The sequence below is a fragment of the Schistocerca nitens genome, chromosome 3, assembly GCF_023898315.1.
Source record: "Schistocerca nitens isolate TAMUIC-IGC-003100 chromosome 3, iqSchNite1.1, whole genome shotgun sequence".
NCBI classification, from domain to species: domain Eukaryota; kingdom Metazoa; phylum Arthropoda; class Insecta; order Orthoptera; family Acrididae; genus Schistocerca; species Schistocerca nitens.
Window position 1 is genome coordinate 699,771,624 of NC_064616.1, and position 15,577 is coordinate 699,787,200.

The window sequence follows — 15,577 nt, forward strand, 5'->3', positions numbered from 1 at the left end:
AAGTTTCACGGAGTCTAGAGGAGCAGTAGCGCTGTAGATTGAAGTGCCGTATTTTTCAGATTGCAGCATCTATGTTGTGTTTAACAGACTTCAAAGAAAAATAACCAAGAAATCCGCGAAGTGTCGAAAGTTAGGGTGTTCACGCGCTCTTGAGCTCTTACACAGCAGCCGCTACTGCATACAGGAAAGTTTTGGCATTTAACGATCAAGTTCACAATTATGAAACTAGAAGCAGCAATGGTCTGCAAAGAGAACTTCATGGCAAGGCCCTATATCGGAAAAGTATAAAATACCAATCTAAAAATAATATTCATTACACTGCCTGTCGAAATTAAGAACATAAAAGTGTTGGCTTCACTTAATAAAGATTTGAAAGGATGCTAATATTTAACAGTTTTCTTAGCACTGAGGAACATACAAATTATTCACATTGACAGTTCTGCCACTATTTCCAAGAAGAATTGTCTTTCATATAAAGAGTATTCCTGCTATTGCTTCTCTCTTTTTATTGTTTCAATGAAGTCGGAAGATACGGGGGTTGGACAAAATATGGAAACACCGTGAGAAATGCATGATTGGACACAAATGTAGATGCTAACCAAGCCTGCGGCTTGTGCTGTTGTACGTGACCACGAACGGCACCTGTGAAATGTCCTCAATACGTTGCAAGTGTCAGCAGTGGTCATCAGAACGGTGGTCTTTATAGTTGCAAGTGCATTATGTCAGAGCTAAGTCAATTCCGAAATGGGCAAATGGTTAGTGCTTGTAAGGTTCCCGCTTCCCTAAGGCAGCCGAAGTTTTTGGTGTACCAAGGGACACCAAATCGAAGATTTATACTGTGTACAGGAAAAGTGGAAAAACACCTTCCGTTAAGGCACAAAGCGGGTGCAAGTGTGTGCTCAGTGCTCGTGATAGACGGTCAATAAGAGGATTGAGACGTAAAATAAGAAGACGACAACTACAAAAGTTACTGCAGAACTGGCTGTCGCAATTGCGAACCTTGCCAGCACCATAAAAATACGAAAGGGGGTAGGGGGGTCTAAAAGCAGAGAATTGCAGGACAAACTGGAATTCCAGAACCACTTACCAGTGATGCAAATACCGTTTACAGGAAGACATGGTGCCAAAGCCATAAAACCTCGACTGTGGTGGAATGGAAGAAAGTCATTTGGTCAGATGAGTCTTGTTTCACGCTGTTTCCAACTTCTGGCAGAGTTTACGTCCCAAGAGTCAAGCACGGTAGGGGTTCGGTGATGATTTGGACAATCGTGGTATTATATGCGCCCTATGGGTACTGTGCAAGACCGCGTTACTGCTAAGGAGTACGTGACCAGTGGGGCTGATCAATTCTTTCCCAGGGTACGCTGCGCGGGGTACCCTCGCGGATTACGGCGCCTTGCTACGGTTCGCGAAGCTGCCCCGTCGGAGGTTCGAGTCCTCCCTCAGGCATGGGTGTGTGTGTTGTCCTTAACGTAAGTTAGTGTGGTAGTGCGTAAGCCTAGGGACCTATGACCTCAGCAGTTTGGTCCCATGGTACAATGTTTGTTCACTGATGTTGATGCTGTGTTCCAAGACTATAGGGCCCTATCCACACAGCTCGTATCGTCCAGGACTGGTACTGTCAGCAGGAAGATGAACTGTTGCATCTCCCCTGGCCACCGCGGTCAGCAATATCAATATTATTGAATTTTTTAGGCTTTCCACCATTCCGCAAGAAGAACGCTGTAAGATTCCCTTGAAAACTACATAAGGTCTGCATTTATCCATTTCAAAACGTCTGGAATTTGTTTCGAATGCCAACGGGTTTCCTACACCTTATTAAGCGTGCTAATGTGTTGTGTTTTTGTTGTTTCGTTACTTTTGTTCACTCCCTGTACGTCTTTCATGTAAAGATTCTGCTGTTTCTTCTCTCGTTTTATTGTTTCAATGAATCTGGGTATGCATCAAGCTGTCGTGACAAAGAACAATAATGGTTGTATGACTGATTTTGTGTGTGTGAAATGATGTGGTTTGAAGGGTATCGAAGTGATGATGTGTTTGGAAAAACTAGAATGTAAGGGCTTCCACAATTTTTATACACACACTATTGGATGACTCTTCTAGGAACTCACGCAGTCACATATGCAGTCACATAACTGAGACGATATTCCATAAGCACGGAATTTCACGACTAGGTTCAAAATGGTTCAAATGGCTCTGAGAACTATGGGACTTAATTTCTTAGATCATCAGTCCCCTAGACTTAGAAGTACTTAAACCTAACTAACCTAAGGACATTACACACATCTATGCCCGAGGCAGGATTCGAACCTGCGACCGTAACAGCCGCGTGGTTCCGGACTGAAGCGCCTAGAACCGCTCGGCCACCGCGGCCGGCAAGTTGGAAGGAACACATAGAAAAATGTTGTGGGGAGGGCTAACCAAGGACTGTGTTTTATTAGCAAGACACTTCATAACAGCTCTACTAAGGAGAATGCCTACACTACGCCTGTCCGTCGTCTTTTAGAATACTGCTGCGCCGTGTGGGATCCTTACCAGATAGGATTGACGAAGTACATCGAAAAAGTTCAGAGAAGAGCAGCACGTTTTGTATTATCGCGAAATAGGGGAGAGAGTGTCACTGAAGTGATACAGGATTTGGGGTGGACATCATTAAAACAAAGGCGTTTTTCGTTGCGGCGGAACCTTCTCACGAAATTCCAATCACCAACTTTCTCCTCCGAATGCGAAAATATTTTGTTGACACCATCCTACATAGTGAGAAACGATCACCATGATAAAATAAGGGAAATCAGAATTCGTACGGAAAGATACAGGTGTTCGTTCTTTCCGTGCGCTGTACGAGATCGGAATAATAGAGAATTGTGAAGATGGTTCGATGAACCCTCTGCCAGGCACTTATGTGATTTGCAGAGTATCCATGTAGATGTAGTGACAATAATACATATTTTCCTGTCCTTAAAGAAAGGGATAGACGGCTAATTAGAAATTTATATTTGAACAAGAGAGCAAGAGTAAGAATAGGAGGTGTGATGAGTGAAGAAATTGAACTGGCAAGAGATGTAAGACAACACTGTTGTTTCTCAACAACAATGTTCAATATATATCTGGACGAAATAATTAGTGAAAGTTTTGATGGAAGGAGAGGAGTTTGTATAGGGGGTCGGAGAGTGGAGTGTATAAGATTTGCAGACAACATGGTTGTTATGGCAGAGAGTGCAAGAGAGATGGAAAAAAATGTTAGGTATCTGAACACAAAATTGGAAGAATATTGGATGAAGATTGACAAGAAGAAAACGAAAAGCATGGTAATTGGAGGAAAGGGGAGAAAATGCCGTATGAAAATAGGGGGAGAGTAAATAGAGCAACTGAGTAACTTAAATTACTTGGGAAGTGAAATAATGGATGATATGTATTGCTCAGCAGAAATTAGGAAAAAGAATTGCAATGGCAAAAGAAGGATTCAAGAAGAAACAGAAATTATTTTGTGGACCACTGAACAAAGATATGAGGAAAAGACTTGCCAAATGTTACATCTGGAGCGTTGCACTATATGGTGCGAAGACCTGGACATTGAGGGAGGAAGATGAAAGAAGACTGGAGGCACTAGAGATGTGGATATGGAGAAGAATGAAAAGTGAAATGGGGAGACCGAGTTAGGAATGAAGAAGTATTAAGAAGAGTTGGAGAAGAAAGAAACATGCTGAGAGTCATCAGAAAGAGAAAACGGAAATGGATTGGACATTGTTTGAGGAGGGACTGTTTATTGAAGGAAGGAATAGAAGGAATGATGGAGGGAAAAAGGGGAAGAGGAAAAAGAAGCTATCAAATGCTGGAGAATATCAAATGGTTCAGATGGCTCTAAGCACTATGGGACTTAACATCTGAGGTCATCAGTCCCATAGACTTAGAACTACTTAAACCTAACCAACCTAAGGACATCACACACATCCATGCCCGAGGCAGGATTCGAACCTGCGACGGTAGCAGCAGGGTGGTTCCTAGAACCGCTCGGTCACAACGGCCGGCGACAATATCAAAGGAGGCAAATATTCAGAAATGAAGAGACTGGCTATGGAAAGACAAAAGTGGAAGAGGCTTAACCCATGACAAGAATACCATACTACTACTACTACTACTACTACTACTACTACTAAAGAATTTTAAGTGCTTTATTTTTTCTTGATTTACGCAGTCCAATAGATGTGAAACACCTATCATAGCGACAATGAAGTTGATTAATTCCTCCAAAAAGTAATGAAGCAGTGTAGACATTAGAGATGATGCACGGCCTCTAATCATAGAGAATGTACATTCGCAGAGTGAGCATAGTGTACTTCGCATATTCTCAACATCAAACCGGGCTAGTCGCGTGGTTTTGGGAATGCGCTGCTTGTCTACAGTTTGTGATAATCGTGAAACTTTAATATTACACGTATTCAACATGTTTTATATATGTTTCTGCTCGTTTGAGTTTAGTGACAACTGTGGTGCAGTATTGTCGTTGCTACGGATGTAAAGAGACGTATGTGAAAGGAGGACTAGTTACTTATCATAGCTAGGTGCAACAAATGTTCGAGTATAATTGTAAATATCATCTTGACATGAGGCACTTTATGTGTTCAAAAATATAAAGTCTTGGATTGTAGAGATAATTTCTGAGATTTTATGGCCATTTGTTTACGAGACAAGTGCAAGATAAATTTACAAATGTGTTTGAGTAAACTGTCAGACAGTGTGGATGAAATTTATAATGACAGTCTGACTAATTTCCTGCAACATACGGTGTCACTGTAATGTAATTAACTGGAGCAGATTCGGCAATATGAGTCAGTGCAGCAGAAAACCTAAAAAAACAATCGTTGGCTGTCACTCCTTTTATTACTCCAAGATATGAGAACTACTCTTGTATTTTTTATTTTTTTGTACGTTGTATATGGTTTTACTTTTCTAATGAGATAAATAAGAGAGCTTGTCTGTAAAAGCAGAAGGATAAATAAAGAATAATTGAAAATAATGATGAACAAGCAGGTGATGCAAATCGCTTACCGTATTAACTGTAACAATTTCATAATCAATATGAATAAGTGCAACAGAAAGCGTCAAATAGTATTGTTGACTGTCACTTCTTATCCTGTTTCCGAAAAGACCTAAATAAAGTGGAAACTAAGCAATGATACTGTGACGAAAAAGCACAATACCATTGCTCTTCACATCTGTAAGCCAACTTCAGTTACTGGTATCAGATTGTTCAGATGTTCTGTAAAACGCTTATACAAAATTTCGTGGTACTTCTGGAGGTGTTGTATCGTAGCAGTGAAGTAATAACACTGAAAATATGCTAAGCGCTATACGGGCTAAAATGCGCCGTTCCAAAATCACGAGACTTGAGCTGCAGGAGATGTTGTGGACAGAACTGAAGACTAGAAGAAGGAAACGCTGAATAGGCCAAAAATACATATTTCGAAAAATGGGAAAAAAAACCATTGGAAATTATATTACAAACAATTTGCATTTAATGAAATATTAATTGAGATATCTGACATTATTGTTAACGTTTTACCCAAACACATTTTAAAAAGGAACATTTTATATTGAGCAGAGACTCCCATAAGACAACACTTCGGTAAGGCTGTGTGTGCCATGCCAAGGAACCTCTGAATGTCCATTCAAGTTCTTACACTCTAAAATCACTTACAGAAAGATTTATAAAATGCTCTATATTTCACAGCAAGAAAAGGAATCGTAGCAAGTAGGTCTTTTTTTCCTTCACTTAATTTGCTTGACAGTGGAAGTTGAGGCACATTTCCTAAGGACGGTAGATCTTGAAGTCCTATCCGTTTTTGAACTTGGAGAACACAGTCCAGTCTGCTTCATCAGAATAGGTTCTCATTAGAAGCTTGGCTTTCTTGTCTGAAGAGAAGCGTGTTACTGAAGCTTTGGTTATTTTTAGTTTGTTGGTGTTAAGATACGAATTAGCTAAGGAAGGCACATCCAAGAAATCATCTTCACCCATACTGATCAGCATTTCTTACTCTAGCCGTGGCCACCATATTTTCCAGTTTTTCAGGCACCATGATTTTAATATTCTTTTTCCTTTTCTCTATAATGCCAAAGCCTCGATCGGAAGGCATGTAACTATGACCATACACTGAAAACTTGATTTCAACACTTTCAAACTACTTCTGGAACAAGCAACGTTAAATCTGCCATCGTCATACAATTTTTGTTCTGTCCAACACAGTTATCACACCACAAAATGAGTTTACACGATATTCAAAGTCTACAATGGCAGGAGCTCTCGCCAGACACTAGTTACAACAATCACTGCCTTCAGGCGCGTGCACATTCAGCGCTCACATCTCCATCAGTCGGCCCTCTTTTGAACCAAAGGAAACCTTTGTAGTACTTCCAGTCTTTTCAATATTATTCGCCTTGGTATATTCAACAGTTTCCGTGAGAAATCTGACATTGCACAATTCTGGCTCTTTCAGCGTTTCCGATTTGCAGTCTTCAAATTTTCGTTCTGCGCATCCGAATGCTAACTCCATAATTGTTTGCACTCTATGGCTCTAAAAGACGAGGATACAAGAAGGAACTTCCGAGCGCGCATCTGAAATATTCTGTTTCTCCAGAATACGCCTGTAATGTCAGGGATGAAACCGGCTGTAGATCTGTTAACAGATGTGAAGTAATTTTGTGTAACTTACGCTTCGTAACTAATTTTGTATTGCGTAATTTTGCTACACTTAAAATTGCATAAAACGTCCCTAACGGATTATGTTTGTTACTCTGCATTTAGCGCGTTCCCGATGGTGCTGTCAATAGTGAAGAGAGGAAAAACAAAGGAATTATTTTAATTGTAAGAAAAGATCTTTCTTTTAACTTGGTTAGCTGAAGGAGAATGAAATCTTAATAGTGGTTTTGTAAGAGTTCAAAATACACATTGTAATGTTGCACACTGACAACAGGGGATTGAGTCCCACAATGGACCACAATAGTTTATCATATTGTAAAGACAATCCTAAGTATTAGGGGGTAAAAGTGTATTAGCGGAGAGTAGGGAGGGGTACATGTCCCCTTCCCCTTTCCTCATATCCCACACCGCCACACAGACAGCCATATCAATTCATGAACACTGTAAATAAAGCCAGAACATGTAATGCTCATTGACTAATAGTGAGTGTATCCGGAGCCATTTGTCATGAAACCTCAAAACTATTTCGCCATTAACTGCTATTCACCTTGCGACGTGAAATGTTAGATGGCTCTGGAGTTCTAAAATCTTTCAGCGTTGCAGTAACTTCTATTTGTGATCTTTTCCTCATCGTACCAGGCGGTGTCAAAAACTACTAAATATGTGAGCATAGAAAATATTCTCATGTATCTGAACTGTACTCATTCAGTTTGGTATATTGTATCCAGCAGTCACCTAACATAACGTGCAAGCAACACTGATACATTTGGCGATTAAAAACATCGCTACTCTATAGTTTTTACTTTTATCACGTTTGAAACTGTGCATCCTTTCCTTCACTCCTTCAAAACTGAATGAGTTTTCCCATCTAGCTCAGTTCCTGCTCACGTTAAAAGTGTTGCATACGTTACACACGCTGGCAGTACGAAAAGGGATATTTACTTTATTACTTTCTCTCATACAGTCCCGAGGCGAATATATTCCCCGATAATTTATGAGGTTCTAAGAATAGCTGGTTCTCGTACTCATTCCCAGAATCTTAGTCAGATTTTTATGATAACATCGGACTATCATTATCAAAGTGAAATGCACACACCATAAGAAGCTGAGAACAGGTAACTTCTGGAGTCTTCTGATTCGTTCAGTGATGTTCAAAAATTAGGCCAGATTGTTCGGCAGTAACAAATTCTCAGTTTTTTCAGGAGAGGAATATATAAATAACGATTAAACATGTACTTCCAGAACTATAGCTGAATTTACATGTCGATATATTTTTAACTGCGGTATGTAGAATTGTTACAGGAAAACGCGAAACCTTTTGTTGTTGGTGCGCTCTTGCAGTCAGAATTCCACTTATCAACTCTGTAGACATTAAAACTATAGTTGATGCAAAAGAAACTTAACCTCTGGAAGGAATGAGTGTCACTTTCTCATTAAATATATGTTACGCCAACGATATCGGTAATCATGCAATGTTAAGTACAATGAAAGCGTAACATTGCGTCAGCTACGCAGGGAGGTATTGGTAGGCCTGCTGCGAGGCTACTTCCCCCACCAGTCACGCTGGGACAGTGGGTAACTCTCCCCACCATCGCGACAAGTCAAGTAGCTCCAGCGGGGAACAAAGTTACATGGGACAGCATATTTGCAGTTGTGTAGCAGAGACCGAAGAAGACGGAGGTAGTGGCGGTGGCGGGAAAGGGACCGTGTGACATAGAAGTTGGCCCTGTATTGTTTTAAAAGTGCAACAGACATAGTGAACAACCATGTTTGACGTGTTCGGCTCCGTTAAGGGGCTACTGAAATTAGACTCAGTTTGTATTGACAATAACTTGTTTCGTCTGCACTACAAAGCTACTGTTATAATTCTGATTGCATTTTCGCTGTTGGTGACATCGCGTCAGTACATCGGCGACCCAATTGACTGTATTGTGGATGAAATTCCTCTTGCTGTGATGGATACATACTGCTGGATTTACTCTACGTTCACCATTCCAAATCGTTTAAATGGCAAGATAGGGCTAGAAGTGGCTCATCCAGGTGTGGGCGCCCATGTAGCCGGAAAAGATGAGGTGAAGTATCACAAGTATTATCAGTGGGTGTGTTTTGTGCTTTTCTTCCAAGCTATCTTGTTTTATATCCCGAGATATTTGTGGAAGACTTGGGAAGGTGGTCGAATCAAGATGCTTGTGCTAGACTTGAATAGCCCTGTAGTAAACGAACAATCCAAAGCAGATCGTAAGAAGCTCCTAGTGGACTACTTTGCCACAAATCTACACACACAAAATTTCTATGCTTATCGCTTTTTTATTTGTGAAGCATTAAATTTTGTCAACGTCGTTGGACAAATTTACTTTATGGATCTTTTCTTGGATGGAGAGTTCACAACTTATGGTTCAGATGTTGTCCGATTTACAGAAATGGAACCTGAGGAGCGATCTGATCCCATGAGCAGAGTGTTTCCAAAGGTGACGAAATGCACTTTCCATAAATACGGTCCATCGGGTAGTGTGCAAACATTCGATGGCCTCTGCGTCCTTCCTCTGAATATTGTCAACGAGAAGATCTACGTTTTTCTGTGGTTTTGGTTTGTCATTCTGTCAGTTCTCACAGGAATAGGTCTTGTGTATCGTCTAGCAACTGCGATGGGACCACAGATGCGCATGTATCTTCTGCGTGCTCGCTCTCGTCTGGCGCCGCAAGACCAGATAGAAACAATCTCCAATAAATGCCAGATAGGAGATTGGTTCGTATTGTATCAGCTGGGTAAGAACATAGATCCGCTAATTTATAAAGAACTGGTTGCGGATCTAGCTAAAAAATTAGAAGGTAAAGAGATAGTATAACATAGCCACAGACTGCTTTTTTTTCTGTCATAAATCTTAAAACTGTGGGTGGTTTTTGAAGGGACCACGCCTCCGTGAGAGCCTATAGTATAGACTGTTGTGTTCATTCCTTCATTGCATTTTAGAAGCCAGTTAATGCTGAGTAAAGTGTCTCCCACACATTTCTTTTTTGTTATTGCTTCCTTGCATGAAATGGGTGTGTGCATAATGTGTCTCAGCATTGTTAAAAACCCCTTAGCCTTATTTCAGAACAAGTGATATTAGGTGGCTGTATTGTTTTTATTTGTTTATTTACAGGCAAAATTAATTTCTAGTCGTACATCTGTCATAACCTCAGCCCATGTACATGTAAGGTACTGTAGTGAACTGCAGGTTAGTCCTATCAGTGGTCAGATAAGTCTAAAGGTGCAATAACAATGCCAGTGTAAACCTGTAACATTTTATTTACCAGGCTAAGGTGTAAATGGCTAAAAATGAAACAAATATTCCTGTGATCATGTAAAGACTGTTCATTGTTGGAGGTGCCGTTTGCTCTTTTGTGTTAACAGTTGCTGGTGTTAAGGAAATTTTTCAATATTGTAATGTTGCTTGCAGATCTTTGAGGGTAAGATATATATATAATAAATTTGCCAATTTTTAATGAACCTTTTTCTTCAAAGGTCAGTGCTACTCACCTTCCTCATGTAGCACTATAGGGAAGCAACTGCCTCATTCAGGGGCTATGGAAGTATTTTATCAGTTTTTAGTTATTTATAATACTATCAGCAATATTTTATGTTACAGTGAATGAAGCTTGAAAGATATTTTTGTGGTAGTATTTTAATCTAGTGTCTTAGTGGACAAATTTTAAAATGCAAATTTGCTTCTAGATCAGTTGAAAGCAATTTCTGTGTTATGAATTGCCATAGTTATATGTGCATAAGAAATATGGTAATGAAATTCCTGGAATCAACTTAGTTTTTAATTGTATTAATTTTTCATTCCCTGTTTTACTTTTCTGTAACTTTACATTTGAAACAAGTTTTTCATGAGACTGGTATCTGTGCCTTGTTCTAATGCCATGAAAAAATTGATTTACATTTAAACATATATCATCTGTTGCCAGTTTGCTATTATCAGTGGTGAAATACTTTTTTCACTAATGACCTCCCATTTCAATATTTGTAACTGAAATGAAAGTGAAAATTTCATTTTGTATCAATAAATATTAAGACTTGTCATGAGATTTGTTAACCACACTGAATTTCTGATTCATGTGTGAGCATTACAAAATGTTAGCATTCACAAATATGTGCCTTAGTCTTTCGTTAATTTATTCTTCCAGTTTGTGTATTAAGTGACTCATTGAAGGAGCAAGTCATTTACATATTTTGTCATCTCAATGTGTTCACATATGTAGTGCATTTTATTAGATATTTTTGTTGAAAAAAATCAGGATTATTGTTGGTCTGGCCAAGGCTTGTCTTCCATGCATTCCTTTTGATTTTTAAAGTTTGTTTTACAATGATTTTTTTTTCTTTTAGCAGAGGATGCATTTCATTTAGTGTTTGTGAACTGCCTAATTTTGTATACAAATAGAATACCAATAAATAAATGTTCTATAGTGTTAATGTTATTTTGTGTTGCACTTAAACCTTTTGAAACTAAAATTTCAATTTTTGTGTATAGATTGTTGTTTTCTTCAGTCTCTTCTTACAGCAGTATTCTCTTGGGTGGGCAGACATACAACAACTCACATTCAGCTAGCTACTAAAGTACTAAAATGAGGATTACAGTTGCTCTGCATACTCTAGAGAGCAATTGAAGAGGTCAGTAAAACTAACTTGGTGTAGTTCTATTTATGTAACATTAGTGGTATTTGTAATTAAATTATGATTAAACTTCTCTCATTGGTAGCATAACAATTGAGGACTTTAAATAGGTTATGCCAGCAGATAGTTTTTGAGGTGGAATTTCAGCTTGCTTTTGTGTACTGAAGAGAATAACTGGCACACAATAAGCAGCTTGTACATTGTGGACCACTTCTTGTAAAATAAATGTCTCACTGTTTGGCAGTAAACAGCTGCTTAGTCACTTAATTGCTAAAGGTGTGTGTGTGTGTGTGTGTGTGTGTGTGTGTGTGTGTGTGTGTGTGTGTGTGTGTTTAGACAATGGTTAAAAAGTATATTAAGCAGACTACAGATCGTGTTTCTGAAAAAGTACCAATCCTTAATTTTTCAGTCTGTTTTTATATATTACATGCTCTGCAGGAACAGTTCACACATATGGGTTGCGATAAAATGTATTAAATGACACACATTGTACAAATACAGTTTCCAGATAGGATCATTCTAGTACAACATGCAGTCAACACCTTATTTAAAGCCATGTGAGATTATTATTATTATTATTATTATTATATTATTATTATATTTCCAAGCTTTCCTAACAGTTCTGATTGCCATTCAGACTTACTCCAGATGTGGGGCCATGTTCAGGTTAATATTGGTGTACCTCACACTGTAAACAGTTACTGTGGTATGTATGTTGTTATGGTCATGAATAAGAGTAGCTTGTCCTGCTCCGCTTTTATGCTGTAAGCAGTCCAGTGGTTTCTCATAGATTATTGCAGCCATCTAGATGCTTTCTGTGACTTTCGTTTTGCCGTGATTTTGAGAGCATAAGTGAATATCATGACTGCACAATTTTTGTACGGTGTTTTCCATTAATGTTCATTCTTTAACATTCCAAGATCAAAGGTAAGTTTCCTCTCATTTGTTTGTGTACTTCAGTTTTTAGAATATATGGGTCACAGTAGACCTATTGATACTCACATCAATAAATTGGTATGGTGAAGCTTGGTATTACACACTTCGGAGGGACTCTACAGTGATACTCAGGCCTGCAATGAAAGGCTTTCAATGTTTCTGTCATAGCAAAGAATTTTTATGAACTGCAGTTGGAGTTTACTTGCTATTCAGTTCAAGGTTTTGAACACTTGTTTGAATCTTTCACTGTTCAATTGTAGATTAATAATGGAGTGTAAACATCAGACTTGCATGATTTGGACAGTATTTCTTGATTTATACTGCTGGAGGATGGTACGGTTATATACATGCTGTTCAGGTATCCATCTCAAAATTGTTATAAATCTTTGTGACAGAAATAAAATCCTTTAGACATAATAAATGTGTAATTCCCATGTACATTCTTTTTGTGAAGACAGTTGGGATTTCTGGGAATCTGCATACACTGCACAATATTAGAAGCAAAACAAACACACACACACACACACACACACACACACACACACACACACACACACACACACACAATTCCTGTCTATCAGTAAGCAAGAAAAAGTTATTTGTATGAAAACCAATATTAGCTGCACATCAAATAGTCTTTAGTCTAGACTTGGGCTGTAATGATCAATAACTGACATATCTGTAGTAAATTTGTAAAACTTCAAACATGGACGATTTCAATATATTTGCAAGAAAATAAATGGCAGCTATATATTTCAAAATATTGTGAATAGACTGGTGTTTGTTTGAGGTACTGTTAAAATGCTGAAGGGATCATATCTGTGTGTAATGCACACTTCTAAACTACATTTCTTTCCCCCCAGTGTTCACATGTTATAAGATATATTTTCACTTGGCAAGTCTTGAGAGATCTGATACTGAGGAAACAAGACACATCCAGTACCCTCACTGTCAGTATTTATTTTTAGAAAGTCATTGATGGTGTTCGGCAAACAATGGATATCAGTATTTTACTAATACCATTCATAAGACTAGTGATATTCAACAAGAGAACATACCTCCCATCAACAGTACCTGTGAGATACTATCAGCATTGATAACTCCTAGGTAGATGTGAAACTCTGTTGTGAAGAGTTATTTGGTGTTAAAAATATTAGTAAATGAAATGTTTGCGAACTGCCAATTCATTTTTTAAGTACTTGCCAAGTGTTAATAGTTATTTAAACTACTGTTACTAGTGATGATTGCTTCACAGTAATTGTCTAGTCACCAGTGGCAAATTCAGAAACGTTAAACTATCAAGTGTTACAATTTGGGGTGGCATACAAACATTAATATAATTGTTTGTATAAACAACGAAATGTGTATTATACAGAAATGAAAAATGTGATTTGAGTTGTACTTTCCTTTCATAGTGATAACTAGATAGTAATTAACTAGGATTGAGGTGCTCTGTCCAATCATATGGATCTCGGTTTTCATAGGTAACTAAGGCAAGTGCCAGTATAGTTCTTTATTAAAGACCATTCCTGACAACCCATCCTATCATCATCAAAGCATGTTATGTATGCTGTGTGTTGCATATTTTGACCTATTGACTTAACATTGTATTACCGTGACAAATTCCATGTCATTGAGAGATAATACTTACATGTATAGAGAAAAAATAAAAAACTGTACTGAACTTCACTATACAGGTGATTACACCATAGGATTATTTTTTTCAGTAGTCTTCGAAGTTGACAGCAGTCCACTCCCCCCCCCCCCCCACCCTCTCTCTCTCTCTCTCTCTCTCTCTCTCTCTCTCTCTCTCTCTCTCTCTCTCTCTCTCTCTCTCTCTCTCTCTCCTTGCCCCCCTCCTTTCTCCCTCTGCCCCCCCCTCCCCCCAAAGTGCCCCAGGCCTGTGGTAGAATGTGAGTGACTTCTTATACTGGACGCTGTTGGCTGCCATGTGACAAACTTTTTTTACTTAAAATACAACAGGAGCTACAACTGAACCTGATACCTAGGATTTTAAACACATGCTGTCAGTAGCCAGTTTCTGAATAAAAAAAACTGGAGTGTGCTTGTATCAGTACAGCTACAGTTTGATATCCTGAAACTTTTTACTTGTAGTTAAATAAAAATGCACCACTTATGTGAAGCATAACTCTGTCAAAGGCAGTGGAAATTGTGCAATACTTAAGAATATTACTGTAGCGTTTTACTAATCAATTGCAAACAGGTGTTCGACTTTGAATTGCAGTAGTTACTAGTGAGAATTGTCATGTAAGTTAGCAGCACCTTCATTCATATGGAAGTTTTTAAGTCTGAATGTACTGATATATTAAGCGAAATTGCATGCAACTGTATATTGTTAACAGGCAGTTTTAATCTGCATAACAATTTCTCTGGAAGAGAGTATGCTACCCCTGTCAAAGTGATAGCCAGGACAGATCGAAAATATTATTCTTCTGGAGACAAATATTTTGTGTAGAAGATGCCTGAAAAAAATGGTATTGCACTCCAGTTGTGTATGACTGAAATAAATTTCGGGAGAGGTACTGCTGATAACGAGATGAATTGCCAGCAGAGAGTGCTAGACAAAGATAAGTGTGGATGGTGCATAATTTTATTTGCTATTCTGGTCTTATTCTTTGCATGACATTTACTGCTTTGATGACATAAGTGAAAGGTATGTATGAACATAAATTCTCATTCTGGAACACCATATCTAAAACAGGTTATCCAAAAATATATCTGTAGTTTACTTTTGTGGGTCTACTATGGCTTGGGGGAAATCAATTGGTGGATTCATGCTAAAGGCACTGGTACTTCAAAACAAAATGAATAAAATAGTGCTTTGTGACAGAAATGTTGGGGCCCAAAGGGTTAAAAAGAAATTCAGTACTGGCTGGCTCTTAGTAAGATTTCCTCACATTGAAGACTAAATTTAAAATTAAGATTTTAAAGCTCAATCTCTACTCTACAATGACACACATTTCTTTAAGAAGCTAATACCAGTTTTGAGGTGTATTGTAAATGAGCAGTAGTGGCGATTGTTAGTCTCTTGATTACCCCATATCCACAGTACTGTGACCAACTAAAACTCTGGTCTGGTTGGGCTGTAAAGTACTTTAGATCTTTGTATTTTGTTATCTGCAGTTGTATTTATGCAGGAAAGCTAACACCCGTTAAGGCAGATGAGCTGTGTTCTAATGTAAATAAAAAAAACCATTAATGACCACTTAGAACAGAAGTGTTCCTCCATAAAATGAGCATTGTGTGTGTGTGTGTGTGTGTGTGTG

General features: G+C 38.4%; 1 protein-coding gene across 1 annotated transcript; it reads left to right on the forward strand.

The window, feature by feature from the left end:
• Positions 1-8,332: 8,332 nt before the first annotated feature.
• LOC126248673 (innexin inx2) lies at positions 8,333-11,153 on the forward strand. The gene has a single exon (XM_049949905.1). The coding sequence runs from the start codon at positions 8,464-8,466 to the stop codon at positions 9,541-9,543; it is 1,080 nt and encodes a 359-aa protein (XP_049805862.1). The 5' UTR covers positions 8,333-8,463; the 3' UTR covers positions 9,544-11,153.
• The last annotated feature ends 4,424 nt before the right edge of the window (positions 11,154-15,577 follow it).

Coding starts and splice junctions, on each gene's coding strand:
- LOC126248673 (XM_049949905.1), top strand. CDS start 8,464: ATGTTTGACGTGTTCGGCTCCGTTAAGGGGCTACTGAAATTAGACTCA.